The 18,887-nt window shown below is 42.4% G+C and overlaps 1 protein-coding gene across 4 annotated transcripts in view; it reads left to right on the top strand.

Annotated features, from left to right (window-relative positions):
- LOC115467196 (glutathione S-transferase 3-like) overlaps positions 1 to 18,887 on the top strand; it is an 87,256-nt gene that overhangs the window by 30,924 nt on the left and 37,445 nt on the right. For all 4 annotated transcript variants that reach the window (XM_030198953.1, XM_030198954.1, XM_030198955.1 and 1 more), the window contains one exon: positions 6,898 to 7,030. In XM_030198953.1, coding sequence (XP_030054813.1) covers positions 6,898 to 7,030 — 133 coding nt within the window. The remainder of the gene's footprint in view (positions 1 to 6,897; positions 7,031 to 18,887) is intronic.

The following is an 18,887-nucleotide window of genomic DNA, read 5'->3' as shown; positions in this document are numbered from 1 at the left end:
GTTCAAATGTTCTCCACTATCGTTTTACTGCTGACATAGGTGTTTCCCCCCTCCCCCCCACTGCAAGCATTTTAACGTACTCTGTTCTGTTCCATCTGTCCCATACCCTGATCTTAGCCCTGCCCTATAACTTAATCTAGCCCTACCCACTTTCGCCTCCCCAAACAGCTGAGTCACCGACCGCCTATGTGGACTACAATACACGCTAAGTGCCTTTTTGATTTTTGAATGAACTGTTTAGTGGAATGCACTTAATTAGTGTAAGATTAGTATACAGACATTATACATTGACTGCATTATATTAAGTTTTTGCGCATATCAGAGATATGGGATGCACATGAGGTTTTTATAGGAGTAAGTGCTAGGATTGACTTACTCGGTTCAGAGATTTGTGAAAATTTGTAAAAAGATTGAAGCCTAGAGCTCACAAGGGTGTTTTTTTTTTTAAAGAATATTGTCACAAAATTATTATAAAGAAATTCGTCCACCCTTAGAGGGCTCCCTAAACAGGGAGCGTCTCACTTGGGTGAGTTTACACTTCTGAGGACATCTCTATTAATTTAAAAACAGTATATAGTTATATATTGGTCACCCAGAACCGTACTAGGTCAATCTTTTCACTAGTAGGGCTCCTGGAGTATGTGATGCATAAAAGTATTTGAAAACATTTAGGGTTTAAAGACATTAAACAGGTAATAATACAGCACAGCAAAACTTCTGATGTCCACATTTGTAGTATAGTCCTGCTGCGGCTCAGTGTCCTGCTATAAAATGTCTTAAGAGCATGGAGTCAGCCAACATGGCAGTAGTTCCTACTACGATTTGGTATAATGCTATTAGATGCGAAATAAGCATATGTTAGCACCCATGACAGTAGGTTTTACTACAGTTCAGACTGTTGTTCTACGCTGCTTAGAAGACATATATTTAACCTACAAGGCAGTGAGTACTGCTACAGTTTGGTATAATGCTATCATATGCATGAGAATCTTAGAGTTAACAACTAAGATAGTGATTCTTATTGCAATTAAATAACATCTTATCAGCTATATGGAAAGTGTGAGGTCAGCCAGCACAAATGCTATCATGTGCATCAAAAACTTGAGTCATCCCCAAGACAGTAAGTACTCCTACAGTTTGGTATAATGCTATCATGTGCGTGAGAAGCTTAGAGTTTACCATTAAGACAGTGATTCTTATTACAATTAGATTACATATTTTCAGTTAAAGAGATAATATGCAAGTGAAAAGCAAGTACCATGTAACAAGTACAAACAGGTAAAAAGCAGGTACCCTCTGACAAGATCAAACAAGAAAGATCTTAGTTATGACTCTACTTAATTCCCTTTTGTATAAGTGGTGGTCAAACTGATGGAAAGCATGGTAACCAAACAACTTACAGATTACATATATTACACAAATCAGTCAGGCTTTCACCCCCTCCACAGCACGGAAACAGTATTACTCACTCTTCTAGCCAAATTCAAGCAGGAAATAGCAACAGGCAAAAACATCCTTCTCCTCCAATTCAACATGTCTAGTGCATTCGACATGGTAAACCATAATATATTAATAAGATTACTAGATAAGTTCGGGATTGGTGGAAACATACTTAACTGGATCAAGGGCTTCCTAACCACAGGAACATATCAAGTAAAATCAAATTCAAACATATCATCACCGTGGAAAGCAGACTGTGGAGTACCGCAAGGATCACTGCTATCACCGATCCTATTCAACTTGATGATGACCCCTCTTGCTAAGTCCTTATCCAGCCATGGCCTTAACCCTTTCATATATGCAGACACTGTCACAATATACATTCCTTACAAAACCAAACTGACAGAAATCACCAACGGCTTGGCTTGAGCATCATGGATTCATGAAAAATGCATTTCAACTAAAACTCAATAAAGAAAAAACCCATTGTCTCATCCTCTCATCCCAACACAGCGCGGACATCCCCACAAGTATCAACACCCCAGATCACACCCTTCCTATCTCAGACAGCTTGAAAATCCTCAGCGTTACAATGGACCGTAACTTAACACTAGAGAGCCAAGTGACATCCACAACAAAGAAAATGTTCCACTCAAACGCGTGAAGCAATTCTTCCCGAGGGAAATGTTTTGCAACCTGATACAATCAATGGTACTAAGCCACTTAGATTACTGCAATAGAATTTATGTGGGATGTAAAGAACAAACCTTAAAGAAACTTGAGATCGCTTAAAACATTGCAGCTAGGCTTATATTTGGTAAAACGCGATTTGAAAGCGCAAAACCCCTCCGCAAAAATCTACACTGGCTCCCAATCAAAGAACACATCACCTTCAAAATCTGTGCCCTGGTTCACAAAATCATCTACGGAGAAGCCCCAAGTTACATGACAGACTTTATCGACTTACCAATTAGAAATACATCCGAATCAACATGATCTTATCTAAATCTGCACTACCCAAGCTGCAAAGGACTTAATCTAGTTTTTCCTACATAAGCACACAACTGTGGAACGCATTACCAAAAGCCTTGAAAACGACGTACGACCACCTAAACTTCTGGAAATCACTAAAAACCAACCTGTTAAAAGGCATACCCTACTGATCCAACTTAAATGCCTAATCTCTGCAACACAACCAAGCTAAAGCACGTAATGGACATAACACAACTCTTCCGTTCTCCGATTCCCTAATGTGGCTGTGCCACATGAACTTGATCTTACCACAACATCACCCTGTATTTGTTCACACCGGAGCCTGCAAAGGCCTCTCCGGTACTATGTAAGCCACATTGAGCCTACAAATAGGTGGGATAATGTGGGATACAAATGTAACAAATAAATCAAATAATTTCATAAGACTTGGAGATGAGAGGAGTATCCACTTCTTTATAACAGAATTGTATACATGAAGCAAGCTAGTTTGCTAAAGTCCTTTATGCAACTGTCTACTTGAATTGAAGGAGACAAAGCTGAATAGATTTTCTAAATGGTTTAGTTCTTTTCAAGTACCATACATACTTGAATATAAACAGATTTTTGGGCAACCATTTTAACTATGGAGACTGCACAGGCAGGAGCGTAGGATGATCTCTCCTGCCCCAACTCACCACTGAACCATCAGGGCTGTAAGTTTGGCCTGGGAAGGGGGTCTACAGCGGGTCCAGGAGGGGGGTGTTCTCGTTACATGGAGGGACTGAGCGTTTCCAGTTGGGGTAGCTGGTAGCTGCCACGGTGCTTAGCCTATCTCAGGATTCACTGGGCAGGGACTAGGCACTGTTCACACCGGAGCCTGCAAAGGCCTCTCCGGTACTATGTAAGCCACATTGAGCCTACAAATAGGTGGGATAATGTGGGATACAAATGTAACAAATAAATCAAATAATTTCATAAGACTTGGAGATGAGAGGAGTATCCACTTCTTTATAACAGAATTGTATACATGAAGCAAGCTAGTTTGCTAAAGTCCTTTATGCAACTGTCTACTTGAATTGAAGGAGACAAAGCTGAATAGATTTTCTAAATGGTTTAGTTCTTTTCAAGTACCATACATACTTGAATATAAACAGATTTTTGGGCAACCATTTTAACTATGGAGACTGCACAGGCAGGAGCGTAGGATGATCTCTCCTGCCCCAACTCACCACTGAACCATCAGGGCTGTAAGTTTGGCCTGGGAAGGGGGTCTACAGCGGGTCCAGGAGGGGGGTGTTCTCGTTACATGGAGGGACTGAGCGTTTCCAGTTGGGGTAGCTGGTAGCTGCCACGGTGCTTAGCCTATCTCAGGATTCACTGGGCAGGGACTAGGCACTGCCATTTTAAGAAGGGCAGGTCCAGAGGCAGGAGAGAGGAAGTGTTGTTCTTGCCCTCTTGCCTCAAACGTTTTAAGATATGAGGAGGGAGAGAGAGGAAGGGCATTACTAGAATGAGGAGGGCTTGAGAGGGTGTCCACGGGACCACCAGGGTTTTTTTGTGTGACCTGGAGGGTATGTGTGTGTGTGTGGGGGGGGGGGGGGGGTTGGGAGGGGACCTCGACCTCCAAGGATTTTTGATATGGGGCGGTGCGGGTGGAGTCGGGAGAGAGTCCATTGGTCCACCAGGGATTTATGATTTAGGGGGGGGGTCTAGGGGGTGCAGGAGGGGGCCAGTGGACCACCAGGGATTTTTTTATGGGGAAGCCACAGCATGTAGGTAGCACAAGCAGGCAACCTTTGCAGCTGCCTGTGTTTCCCTCTTCTCCAACATCTTCAGAGCTGCCATAAAATCTAGCTCAGAGCTAGTTGCTTCTTTCTGTGCATTGCACGGGACATTTATTATAATACTAATGAGCTCTTGTAATACATTTGCATAGGATTCTCAGTAGCTGCTAACGGCACACATTAGAGCCACGGAACACCTTTTTGTGCATTATTTATTTTCAGTATTTATATACCGCCTAGACCTAAGTGGTTTGTGGTTTTCTGTTTGTTACTGGTACTCGCTTAATAAAGCTTGCTTTAGACCTGATACAACTTGTCTAAAGCAAATGTTGCAAGCTCGGTAAGCTTTGTGCATCGACCCCTCAGTTGTTCATGCAGCTGCATCTGATGCCAAGGATGCTTTAACATCAAGAGTGTTGGCCACCTTCGACTTTGTGCATTGATGAGTTATCATCCAATTCCTGTCCGAAGACAAATCCTTACTCTTCTTTAACTTCATCAGTGCCAAAGGAATGCTGTGCTGATTGTCAAGCAGAAGCTGTCATTGCTCCTAATCAAGGCACAGCACCAAGAGCACCTAGTCATTGGTGTCCTCCCAAGCACCCTCGCTGTGAGGACCACTCATCCTCCATGGCAGACGAGAAAGTGTAACAACATCTATACCCAAGATCCCAGTTCTGATATACTCAAGTAACTTAGGAGGATGTGGCCACCCTTAATATGATGCCCATACCTTTGATAATGCAGAAGTTCAAGGAGCCAATGGAATGCTCCTTTGCGTGAAACAATGCTGCAGCTTTGACACTGATGTTGAGGCCAGATCTTGTCCAGTTGATAACTCAAGACACATGCACTACCTGCAAAATATACCTTAATACTAAGGAATCAGAGTCAATATCATATAACACTGATGTCTATTTTTGGTGCATTAGGAGTCCTCAGTGTCTCAACATCTCACACTGAGGCTTGATCCAGTGGTCAGTGTTGTAAGACAGACAGAGACTCGGACATCTTCTAGAGAATGTTTTTATGATGCTGATTCAGATCATTTCTGGGATTCTAAGGAGAACCATCCCCATCTCTTGTTTGATTCTGTGAAAGAGATGGCATAGACCATTTAAGTTAAAGACGGAGGAGCAGCCCAGGGCTGAAAGAATGGATATCCTCCAATTCCTCAACTCGCCCAAGGAGGCTGTGACAGTGCCCATTCAAAGAATCCTGAAGGAGGTACAGATGAGAATATGAGAAACCCCCCTCTCTGTTTCTCTAATTAACAAGAAAGTTGACTCTGTGCTAGAAAGGCATTTTAAGTTTCAAATATTCTTAGAGGACAAAAAAGATAATATATACACAATCCTTTTACAAAACTCTTTCTCTTATATAGTAGCTCACAAGACTTAAATATCTATATGTTCACTGAAGTACAAAAAAAACTCTTTGAGGAAAAAACCTCAGAACCTTAGGTGCAAGAGGAATAAGAGAGCCACATGAATGTTAAGTTTTGCATTTATGAAGATTTTTATTGTGTCACACAGTATATTGGATCCATGAAAGTTTAATTCTTTTTACTAGAGCTTTAACAAGTTTTTACTCTGGTTTTTTTTTATGCCTATGAAGTAACCTTACCCTGTTAATCCTACCATAATTTCTTCCATTGTTTTGAAGTGGAGGAAGGGTTCTGAGGCTTTTTTTCCCCAGGAGTTTTTTGTACTTCAGTGAACATACGGATATTTTAACTCTTGTGAGCTACTATATAAAAGAGAGAGTTTTGTAAAAACTTAGTGCATTTTAACACAGGACTTTCCTGCTGCGCACTAAGGCCAGATCCAGCACAGCATAATTGCAGGCTATTTTAATATATTTTTTTACCTTGATCAGTGTGTGGTACTAGTAAAAAGTTAACACAGGAGTCCTTACCGTCTCCTATTTAGGATGCGGTAACTGTTCCCATGTTAAATTTGTGTGATAGCCAGTTAGCACACATCAATGTAAATGCACTAGCTGGATAATGCTTCCCTGCTGATGACATGTCCCCTCCTGAAAAAATTCTCCCCTTCCAAAAAATACCATGCAATTAGCGCATGTTGACAGGCAGTTTAACACAAAATGCTTTCATGCATTTTGCGATATGCCTTTTTTCCCGCGTTAGCACAACACAGTGTAGTAAAAGGGTCCTTTAATGTTCTGTTTTAGATAGCGTGCACCAGTGTTTTATTTCCTTTTCTAATTGCCCTTGTCTAACATGATGATGACTATATCTAGCCAAACTGTTTCACTGCACCTGTGATGGCAACATCATCCAAATCTGGTTGTCATAAAGTCACAATACTCAGTCTATAACCACATGTGTACACAACTTTCCAGATCCTGTTTGTTTTTCTTTTTCTCTCCCTGCATAACCTGATACCCAGTCTCCACAGGTACATGCCATAATAATACCATCTTTTAATGTTCAGCTGAGCTTAAAATGCATTTTGAGCTGCATTTCGAAATTAAGGGAGATATTCAGTGTTTTAAAAATGCGTATTTGTTTTATTATACAATTCGTCTTAAATACCTGTGAAACTTAAAACTTGTCAAACTTAAGAAAGAAAAGTAAATAAAGACTGAAACTCAAAGAACATTTTTCTACTAATTTTAGGGAAAGTTATAAAATAATGGTCTTGAGAGTAATTTCAGTATTTCTTCTTTCTTTCAAAAGATGGTGCGCTACTTTTTCAGCAAGTACCCATGGTAGAAATTGATGGGATGAAGTTGGTGCAGCCCAGAGCCATACTAAACTACATTGCTGGAAAATACAACCTGCATGGGAAGAACTTGAAGGAGAAAGCCCTGTATGATATCTTCCATATTTCTTCTCACATTGTTACATCTCTTTTTTTTTTTTGTAGAATATGTAGCTTTGACATCTGAGATGCAGTTTTGTAATTGCTAAATGAATCTTATGTACAGTGGTGGAAATAAGTATTTGATCCCTTGCTGATTTTGTAAGTTTGCCCACTGACAAAGACATGAGCAGCCCATAATTGAAGGGTAGGTTATTGGTAACAGTGAGAGATAGCACATCACAAATTAAATCCGGAAAATCACATTGTGGAAAGTATATGAATTTATTTGCATTCTGCAGAGGGAAATAAGTATTTAATCCCTCTGGCAAACAAGACCTAATACTTGGTGGCAAAACCCTTGTTGGCAAGCACAGCGGTCAGACGTCTTCTGTAGTTGATGATGAGGTTTGCACACATGTCAGGAGGAATTTTGGTCCACTCCTCTTTGCAGATCATCTCTAAATCATTAAGAGTTCTGGGCTGTCGCTTGGCAACTCGCAGCTTCAGCTCCCTCCATAAGTTTTCAATGGGATTAAGGTCTGGTGACTGGCTAGGCCACTCCATGACCCTAATGTGCTTCTTCCTGAGCCACTCCTTTGTTGCCTTGGCTGTATGTTTTGGGTCATTGTCGTGCTGGAAGACCCAGCCACGACCCATTTTTAAGGCCCTGGCGGAGGGAAGGAGGTTGTCACTCAGAATTGTACGGTACATGGCCCCATCCATTCTCCCATTGATGCGGTGAAGTAGTCCTGTGCCCTTAGCAGAGAAACACCCCCAAAACATAACATTTCCACCTCCATGCTTGACAGTGGGGACGGTGTTCTTTGGGTCATAGGCAGCATTTCTCTTCCTCCAAACACGGCGAGTTGAGTTCATGCCAAAGAGCTCAATTTTTGTCTCATCTGACCACAGCACCTTCTCCCAATCACTCTCGGCATCATCCAGGTGTTCACTGGCAAACTTCAGACGGGCCGTCACATGTGCCTTCCGGAGCAGGGGGACCTTGCGGGCACTGCAGGATTGCAATCCGTTATGTCGTAATGTGTTACCAATGGTTTTCGTGGTGACAGTGGTCCCAGCTGCCTTGAGATCATTGACAAGTTCCCCCCTTGTAGTTGTAGGCTGATTTCTAACCTTCCTCATGATCAAGGATACCCCACGAGGTGAGATTTTGCGTGGAGCCCCAGATCTTTGTCGATTGACAGTCATTTTGTACTTCTTCCATTTTCTTACTATGGCACCAACAGTTGTCTCCTTCTCGCCCAGCGTCTTACTGATGGTTTTGTAGCCCATTCCAGCCTTGTGCAGGTGTATGATCTTGTCCCTGACATCCTTAGACAGCTCCTTGCTCTTGGCCATTTTGTAGAGGTTAGAGTCTGACTGATTCACTGAGTCTGTGGACAGGTGTCTTTCATACAGGTGACCATTGCCGACAGCTGTCTGTCATGCAGGTAACGAGTTGATTTGGAGCATCTACCTGGTCTGTAGGGGCCAGATCTCTTACTGGTTGGTGGGGGATCAAATACTTATTTCCCTCTGCAGAATGCAAATAAATTCATATACTTTCCACAATGTGATTTTCCGGATTTAATTTGTGATGTGCTATCTCTCACTGTTACCAATAACCTACCCTTCAATTATGGGCTGCTCATGTCTTTGTCAGTGGGCAAACTTACAAAATCAGCAAGGGATCAAATACTTATTTCCACCACTGTACATGTTCCTTTTTAAAAGTTTAACCATCTACAAAGCATAAATATCAAATAGTAACAATAATTCACAGCATTATAGATAGATCATACAACCAGTAAACATGTTAAAATTCCCCTCTCCCTTGTCTACATAAGGCATGAAATGAGAATAAAAAGACAAGGTCACTGACTCGCACAGTTCTTACCCCAATTTAAAGATCCCCTTCCCTCAGTCCTCATAGACAAGTAGAAAACAATGAAAATGAAAGAAAAACCCCACTTACATTTTAGCAGTACAATTGACTTTGTTTCTACACGGTGGATGGAGGGACACATACACTCAACCAGTACAGGAACTAATCCTGGCCCCAACCGAACAGAACATCAGATTCATGCAGTAGTAAAAGAGCTCCAATCTTTTCCTATTTCTTAGTGGTCTTATTCTGTGCCTTCAGTTTTTCCATAGTGTATATATAGCACAACTTGGTTACCCATTTGTGGAGAGAAAAAAAACTTCATCTTCTTCCAAGAACATGCCAAGGTTAGCCTGGAGGCATTTAAACAATGTCAAATCAAAGTATCCTGAACAATAGTCAAGTCTGGGGTCTACTGAGTAGAAAATGTTCCAGGGAACCTCTAACCCAGTCTATATCTGAATTCTATAACAGACAGACTTCTAGTAGGCTCTTGCCTTTGGAGAAGTCCACCAGATGTGACCCATGGATCCTCCTCCTCTATATTCCCGCCAATATTGTGATGTTACATGAGAGAAGTAGTGGCTAAGCTACTGCTCTCATGTAAGAGTAGAGGTCCAGCTATGCATTACCTTTACATTGTTCTCCTGAATGTTAGCTGCCACTGAGGCTTTGGTTAATGCCGATTCCATTTTGTCCCATTCCTTCTAATCGAGTGAACACTTTCTGGGCAATTTCTACAGAGCCCAGGTGTGTAAGGTATTTATAAGGGACATCTTTTAACCCTTTAGTGTTCACATAAATATTATCCCTAGTTGTTCTCCTTCTAATTTCCTTGCTGTTTAGAAAGTGTGAGAATTGCATGTAAGCATACAAGGAGGTGAGATTTGAAATATACAAGAAGAAAGTATTAAAATCTAGCCATGAGGTGTTCTAAAACATTTGACCCTGATATACCAATTCCAGACCCTCCCATTGTGTATAAACAGGCACAGTCTTGGCTTGAAAGAGGATTTTTCATAATTGATATATGTTTAGACAGTTGAAAATCTGCTTCTTTGCTCATGCTGTCCCAAACCCACAAGGTAGAAAGGGTCCTGGGAGAGATACTATGCTTTCTAGGAAGTCACATTAGGTAGCTAAGCTTAGTAGATGGCACAGTGTACTGTTCTGATTGTAGCCACAAAAAGGTATATCAAATCCTATTCCCTTTCCCTTTATCAATGGTTTTATGGTCTTGGTTCTGAAACCATTCAGCAACTGCTTTAGCTTGGGTTACTCTATAATGTAGTAAATTCAGAATTCCCAGTTCTTCCCTTTTTCTGTCTGTAAATAGTATTTGTTAAGAGAATCTTGGCCTTTTATTGTTCCAAATGAAGTATCCCGTCATGGACAGAGGGGTAATTAGCATCAAATAAGGTGACTGGCACTGCTGTTAAGTAGACCCTCAGGTTCTTTATGCTGTTATGGATCAATTTTAAAGGGAAAGGAGGTCTTCAACCTCTCAAGTAAGGCTCTAACCAAATTAACATTGAAGATTTCAGTTTTCCCCATATTAACCAAATCCTGAGACTTTTCAAAAGTTTTGAATTTCTTTAAGCAAGTTTGGCATGGTGGTACTGGGGGACTGATGCAGAAAGCTACTGCAAACCAAACCTTGTGATTAACGTGAAAGTTACTAGCTAAATATTGCAAAAAAAGGAACTGAGTGTGTTTACTTTCATGAAAACCATGACATGCACTGCATTAAAATAAGTGGTAATGCGATCATTACCAATTCTGAGGCAAAGCAGTGGAAGATATGTTTTTTGATGCACAACATGGGAAATTGTTCACGAAGTCCAGAGCAGCGTAGAACAGTTAGTTGAGAAGAGTGGGTGTCTACTGGCACCCCCTTTCCCCCCAGCTGCCACAGATATCTTTCTGCAATGGTCCCTTGCGTCTAATGGCCTCCCTCCTTCCCTTTGCCCCTGAAATTGAGAGAACAAAACAGCCCCTGATAGTTTAGTGTCTCCCTCCTACCCCTAACTTAAATTCAAATCCCTGGTGTCTATTGGCATCCCTCCAGCCTACCCAAGTCATACCTTAACAAGAGGAAGGAGCGATGCCCATCCCCACAGGATACATTCTGGGATATATTGGGCACTAGTTGCTGCATGATAGCAGGAACATCTTCATGATTTTGGCTCTCCAGGATGCCTCTAAAATGCTAATTTTTGTTTCCAATTTTCTAAATCAAGTTGTAGACCAGATTCCATGCCAAGTTATCACTGTGGGGCTTTGTGCCAGCTAGGGTTTCTCTTTGTTAGTCAGTGTGGGACCATATCTCCTAGAGATTGCTATGGATAATATCAGGTTTAGCTAAGTATATCGTTATGCAGCATTTTAAAACACTCACTATTTCTCACTGAAGCATTTTTTAAGGTCTCGGCTAAGGTCTTTAACACCCACTGCTTTATTATCTGTTTGGGAGCATTCCAATTCTAGGGTCATGTGACAATTTGGATTTTAATATACATTTCATTTAAGCTTCTATTTCATAAATTCTGCATAACTTCAAAAGTTAACAGAGTGAGCTTGGATATTTCAGTACAAATGCCACATTGCAGATTCTTTCACCGCTAAGTTGCAAGATCAAATCCAACTAGATTGGTAGTGTCCCAAGGTTATTATTATCTGAAATCTGCTGATTGGTCTATCCAAAATGAGTCTTCATAATCCAATTCCCAGCAGAAAATGTTAACAAAAATGTACATTTCAGTTTTGGCATTGACTAGCAGTATTGGTAGCCTTATTGTATGGGCATGGAATGAATTGCAAGCATTGTTCCTCTAGAACAGGGCTGCATTGTAGCTGTTTTAAGGATAATTGCAGGTGGTGTATAAGCAGTGAACATTCTTAGGATTGGCATTTTATCAAATGTTAAATTTAAGTCTTTTAAGAATCAAAACGGAAGAAGACAAGACCTGAAATGGTTTACCGGTAGATGATGGTAGAGACTCGCTGACAAGTCTTGGACGTTCCTGGGATAGATGTAGAGTACAGAGGTAGAAAGAAGGAAAACCACGGGAGAAAGAAGGAAGAAAGCTGCTCTTGGTGGGAATTTATATATTCATATATCTAACGTGGCAGAAAACCAGAGGGAGGACATCAATTGGACACACTGGATGGGCCGATTCAGTGTACCTGTATAGTTATATGTAAACCTCCTTGATTTGTGCTTCAAACGAGGTGGTATATCAAACTGAAAAACCTAGGGCCCTGTTTACTAAGCCATGTTGTAGGCACAAACTTTTATTCTTATGGGTGTCTCTAGTATTAGCTCATGCTAAAAGGTTTGTGCGCCTACAGCATGGCTTAGTAAACAAAGCCCTTAGTGTTTTGCTGCCAGCATTTAGTACAGTGGACAAGGGAAGCTTTGTTTTAAAAAAATGAGCACATTTGACTATTTTTGCTACCATAATGGAAGTTGGAAAAAAACTATACAAAAGGAGTCGAATGTGTTCATTGGCTGTCAGTCTGCCTAGGTGCGTGCAAAGTAACTCTGAACATCTTAAAGGAAACATAGAAAAATGAAGGCAGATAAAGACCATATGGCCTATTCAGTCTGTCCATCTATTCCATCTACTATCTCTTCCTTTCCTTTAGAGATCTTATGTACCTGTCCCGAGCTTTCTTGAAGTCAGATACAGTTTATCACCGCCACCTCCACTGGGAGGACATTCCACCATTTATAGAATTTGGCCCTCTGTAAGTAGAAGAATTACCACAGGGATAGTGTCCAAAAATATTCTTTCTTTTCATATTATGACCAGTGAAATTGACAGGTGTCTGTGAGAATGCTGCCATCTCCTGGAGAGCATACTGATCACTGTGTGTAGTCACTATGCTGGGTTTTTTTCTGCCTACTATGAAGCCTTAGCCATAAGAGCATTAATTTCTGGTGGTGAAGATCAGTATATACACCACATAACCCCTGACGCAGCCCCTTTTTGGGCAAAACACAACCTCTGTCGGGCATTGCATTAGTTTGGAACTACCTGCTAGTATTTTCAATGTATTACCAGCAATAATTTTACAGAGGAGTGACCAAAAAGATATGTGTGTGTGTGTGTATATATATATATATATATATATATATATATACATATATATATATATATATATCAAACATATAAACGGCGAGTGACCGTACTCACTCGCAAATGCGCAGTACAGACCTTCTCTGCCCCGCCCCCACGTCAATACGTGATGACGGGGGGGCGGAACACAGAGGGTCTGTACTGCGCATTGCTGAGGGAGGGACACCGCCGTCTAACGCTCCCACCACCCGAGTCGCCGCCGCCACCCACCTTCTACCCAGTCGGGCCCTCGCTCCACTATTGAAACAGCGAGGGTCCGGGAACGCAGCACTGAGCTCTGCTGAGCTGCCGACATCGCCCTTCCTTCTTCTTCTCTGCCTCTGTCCCGCCCTCGATGACGTTATGTCACACGAGGGCGGGACAGGCAGAGAAGAAGAACGAAGGCCGACGTTGGCAGCTCAGCAGAGCTCAGTGCTGCGTTCCCGGACCCTCGCTGTTTCAGTAGCGGAGCGAGGGCCCGGCCGGGTGGAAGGTGGGTGGTGACGGCTCGGTGGGGGGGCGCGAACTCGGAGGGGGAGGGGCAGCGGCGAACTCGGCGGTGGGGGCGGGCCTTTCAACCCCCCCTTCCTATAATAGCCCGTTTTTACGGGCTCAAAGTCTAGTATATATATATTGCTCCTTCTTGCTGTAATACCTGCTAGCATTTTCAATCCATTACCAGCAATAATTTTACAGAGGAGTGACCAAAAAGCTTTGACCCTGAGGCAGGCATTTCATGCTGAAACATGACTCGGTAATGAGTCCTGATTTAACTTGATGTTCGAATAAAGGGTGATTTTTGTGTTTACCTTTGGAGTCTCCTCATGGATTTATTTTGGAAGGCTGTTTGACTTTGCTACTTTGATGTTTTTGGACTTCCATTAATTTACTTACCACAGAAGTCAGACTTACTGGCCTGTGGTTCCCAACCTCCTCCCACTTTTGTGGAGACAGGCCATGCCCAACTCTAGAGAAGTATTGAACAGGTCAGCCAGTAGAGTCACCAGAACATCCCTAAGTTCCTTCAGTACCTTTTGGATTTATGCCATCTGGCCTCATTGCTTTGTCCACTGTTAATTTAGCTAACTCCTGATGAACACAGTCCTCTGAAAATTGGTAAGGGTTTACCACACCTCCATTCCTATTTGTGTTTGTCTTCTGTGGTCCTGCTCTTGGCCCTTCAGCTCTGAACACAGAACATTTGTTAATCAATTCCACCGTAATCTTATCAGACAGTTACCGCTTAACTATTCATTGAGTGAAAAAATATTTCCTTCTATTCATTTTAAAAGTATTACCATTTATTACCATGTGGCATTATTGAATCGCCCCTACTCTTATTATTTTTCAAAAGAATAAACAACCGATTCAGGTTTACCCATTCTACACCACTCAGGATTTTGTAGAACTCTATCATTTCCTCCTTCAGCCATCTTTTTTCCTAAGCTGAAGAAGATCCCTAACCTCTTAAGCCTTTCCTTGTTTGTGAGTTCTATCCCCTTAATCATTTTAGTCACCCTTCTTTGAACCTTTTGTAATTCTGCTATATCTTGTTTGAGGTAAGACGACCAGAATTGCACACAATACTCAAGGTGAGGTCACACCATGGAGTGATAAAGAGGCATTATGGCATTCTTTGTCTTATCTGTTATCCCATTTCCTAATAAGTACATAAGTAATGCCACACTGGGAAAGACCAAGGGTCCATCGAGCCCAGCATCCTGTCCACGACAGCAGCCAATCCAGGCCAAGGGCACCTGGCAAGCTTCCCAAACGTACAAACATTCTATACATGTTATTCCTGGAATTGTGGATTTTTCCCAAGTCCATTTAGTAGCGGTTTATGGACTTGTCCTTTAGGAAACCGTCTAACCCTGTTTTAAACTCTACTAAGCTAACCGCCTTCACAATGTTCTCTGGCAACGAATTCCAGAGTTTAATTATGCGTTGGGTGAAGAAATATTTTCTCCGATTTGTTTTAAATTTACTACACTGTAGTTTCATCGCATGCCCCCTAGTCCTAGTATTTTTGGAAAGCGTGAACAGACGCTTCACATTCACCTGTTCCATTCCACTCATTATTTTATATACCTCTATCATGTCTCCCCTCAGCTGTCTCTTCTCTAAGCTGAAAAGCCCTAGCCTCCTTAGTCTTTCTTCATAGGGAAGTCGTCCGATCCCTGCTATCATTTTAGTTGCCCTTCGCTGCACCTTTTCCAATTCTACTATATCTTTCTTGAGATGCGTCGACCAGAATTGAACACAATACTCAAGGTGCGGTCGCACCATGGAGCGATACAACGGCATTATAACATCCTCACACCTGTTTTCCATACCTTTCCTAATAATACCCAACATCCTATTCACTTTCCTAGCCGCAGTGTATTATCGACGACGACATCCAGATCCCTTTCTTGGTCCGTAACTCCTAACGTAGAACCTTGCATGACGTAGCTATAATTTAGTTTTTTTTTACTCACATGCATCACCTTGCACTTGCTCACATTAAACGTCATCTGCCATTTAGTCGCCCAGTCTCCCAGTCTCGTAAGGTCCTCTTGTCATTTTTCACAATCCTGTCGCAAGTTAACGACTTTGAATAACTTTGTGTCATCAGCAAATTTAATTACCTCGCTAGTTACTCCCATCTCTAAATCATTTATAAATATATTAAAAAGCAGCGAGGTCCCGTGATGCATTGAGAGGAACGGACGTGTTTTAGTTCCTCTCCGAGGCAGCCCCGAACCTAAGCGCCCGAAATCATCTTGAAACACAAACCGGAACACCCAGACCAAGAAATCACAGCGAGTCCAGTGTATGGACCCCTTCGTTATCAGGGGAAACGTCGAGATGCCCGGAAAAGCGGGGAAAAAAGACGTTGACAAAACGCAAGCAGCGGGCGAATCCAAGATGGCGCGTAGCCCGGGATCAGGACAACAAACACAGCCGCCATTTACCACCTTGCAGCTCCAGCAAATCACAGAGGCGGTAAAAGGGGCTCTGGAACCCCAACTAAAACAGCTATCGGACCAAATCGCGGGGCTCGAGGAACGATTGGCAGATACAGTACGCCGAACCGGCGAATTGGAGAAACGGATGTCTGATAGTGAAGACGGAGCGGCGGAGAGACAGAAAACAATGGAGGAGCTGCAGAAACAAGTCCGCCTGCAGGACTACAAAATAGACGACCTGGAAAACAGGTCAAGGAGATCGAACATCCGCATAGTAGGGATTCCAGAAACAATCACTGACTCACTGCTGCCTACCATTCTGGAAAGATGGCTGAAAACGGAATTCGCCCTCTCAGACAGCGTAGGCCCACTGTGTTTGGAGCGGGCCCACAGGATGGGCCGCAAACAAGAAGGAATGATGCGGCCACGCGTAGTAATAGCAAAAATCCATAATTTTATTCATAAAATGGAGATTATGAGAGGAGCCAGGCAGAAACGAGAAACATTGCAATATGAGGGAAGCCCGGTAAGGGTCTTCCAGGACTACTCGCCAGCGCTTCAGGAAAAGAGGAAGCAGTTTACTCCTTTATGTAAAGAGCTTTTTGAGACTAACAATAGATTCATGCTTATCTATCCTGCACTACTAAAGATACAATATAAAGGAACCTGGAAAACATTTGAAACGCCAGAAGCAGCAAAGAAGTTCATGACAACTATGGAGAGGAGCATGAAGGACCAGACTTGAAAAACAGGATGGATGCAGATCAGGGAGAGATTCCATTTTTTTTCAATGGCACGGTGAGAAAATGCTATGCCAGGGTAGAGACTGCAATGTAGAAAGGACTTTAAAACTTTCAGTTATATGGATGTTATACAGAATGTTTAAAAAGTTAAGAGAAGTTAACAATGTTTTCCACAGGGCGAGAAAGGAATGACTTAGCAGAGGAATGGTAGAAGGGAAAGGAAATTTAAAAAATGTAAACTCGGTTGGAGTGGAAAGACCATAAGGGGCAGGTTAAAATGCATAAGGAAAGGTCGGGCTGGGGGGAGGGGTTGCCAACATCACACAAGACTTCTTCTTCTTGTATAGGGAAGAGATGGGGATATATGGGGGGTCACAAAGGGTAGCAGAAGAAGGGAGGGAGGGAATGAAGGGGAGGGGGGACAAACAGAGGGTAGGGGAGAGGGGTATAGATGACATAAAGTATGGTACAAGGTTGTTGAAGGCGAACATAATATGTAGCATTAGTAAGACCTATTATAGGAAAAGGCGACAACTGCTAAAGGGGCAGAGGGGAAAAAGAGAGGCTATCGGGCGAGGCTGGGCGCCTGATGGCAAGGAACACAAAAACACACAGAATAGGAATAGACCTATAGGAGGTTATGGGTAAAGGAACCCGGATTATCACCTGGAATGTGGGAGGAATTACATCACCAATAAAAAGGGCAAAAATATTAACATCATTAAAAAGGCATAAAGCAGATATTGCGTGCCTCCAGGAAACACGGTTAACCATAGAAGAACATAAGAAACTAAAAAGGAGTTGGGTGGGGGAAGTACATGCAGCAACACAGGAAGGCAGGAAAGGAGGAGTGGCAATCTTGCTTAGAAAAGGGTTACAGGCCAGGTCAGAGCTGATTAGTGCAGACCCCCAGGGTCGGTATGTGCTAATACATTTGTGGTTACAAAACAGGGAAATTTTGTTATTAGCACTATATGCACCGAATAATTATGATAAAGCCTTTTTTAAAGAAATAATTCGCAAATGTATACCACACCAAACCCTAAAACTAATAATAATGGGAGATTTTAATCTGGTGGGAGACCCACAGATGGACTGTTCCTCTCCAAAGGGGGCACACCGAGGGGGCCCTAGATCTAGAGCTCTTTCAGATCTTAACCACCAATTAAATCTGGTGGATGCTTGGAGGGCACTGCACCCCGGGGAGCGAGATTACACGCATCTCTCAAGGGCACATGGCACATACTCAAGAATAGATTACATACTAGTAGATCAAGGGCTATTCCCGTGGGTGCTGGAGGCTAGCATAGGCCCGGAAGAAATTTCTGATCACGCGATGGTTTGGATAGACCTGGAAGCACCACCGTATTATCAAGGGGCAAGGGGATGGAGATTTCCGACATACTTGTATAAACAGAAGGAGTTTGTTGGATATCTCCATCAGAAATGGGAAGAATTTGAAACCTTTAACCAGCAGCATTCAGAAAACCCGATATTATATTGGTCCACAGCAAAAGCAGTGCTTAGGGGAGCGGTAATTGCTTATGTGAGCGCCCGAAATAAGAAAATTGCTAGAGCTATAGTACAGTTAGAAAAGGAGCTAAGCATAGCAAAAAAACGCTTGGTCAGGGACCCTACAAGAAACAATAAGGAGGCACATCATGCAGCACAGGTAACTCTTAATGCACTGTTGCATGAGAGGGCTACAAGAACCTTACACTATCAAAAATACAAATTCCAAAGATATGGAGATAGGGTAGGACCGATGCTGGCTCGCATAACAAAAACATGGGGGCCCTCTCGAGTTATCACAACCATAAGGGATCAACAAGGAAAAGCTCAGAACAATTCAGAAAAAATAGCAGAGATATTGAGAACACATTTTTCAAAGTTATACACATCCCCAGGCCAGCTAGATCAACAACAACTAGAAGAACATCTGACAGCGTTGGGGTTACCACAAGTGGGACAGCAGGGGATAGCCCAATTAAATGAACCTATATCCGGGAAGGAACTACAAAAGGTATTAAAAACGTTAAAACACTTTAAAGCGCCTGGCCCCGACGGACTTACTGGGGAATTCTATAAATTATTACAGATGCAGATCACAGGGCCCTTAACGGCGTACTATGATCAAGTGGTGGAGCAGGGTACATTCCCAGA

Source organism: Microcaecilia unicolor, chromosome 3, assembly GCF_901765095.1.
Source record: "Microcaecilia unicolor chromosome 3, aMicUni1.1, whole genome shotgun sequence".
NCBI classification, from domain to species: Eukaryota; Metazoa; Chordata; class Amphibia; order Gymnophiona; family Siphonopidae; genus Microcaecilia; species Microcaecilia unicolor.
The sequence above is the reverse complement of the archived record's forward strand: the minus strand, read 5'-3'. Positions and strand labels throughout refer to the sequence as shown.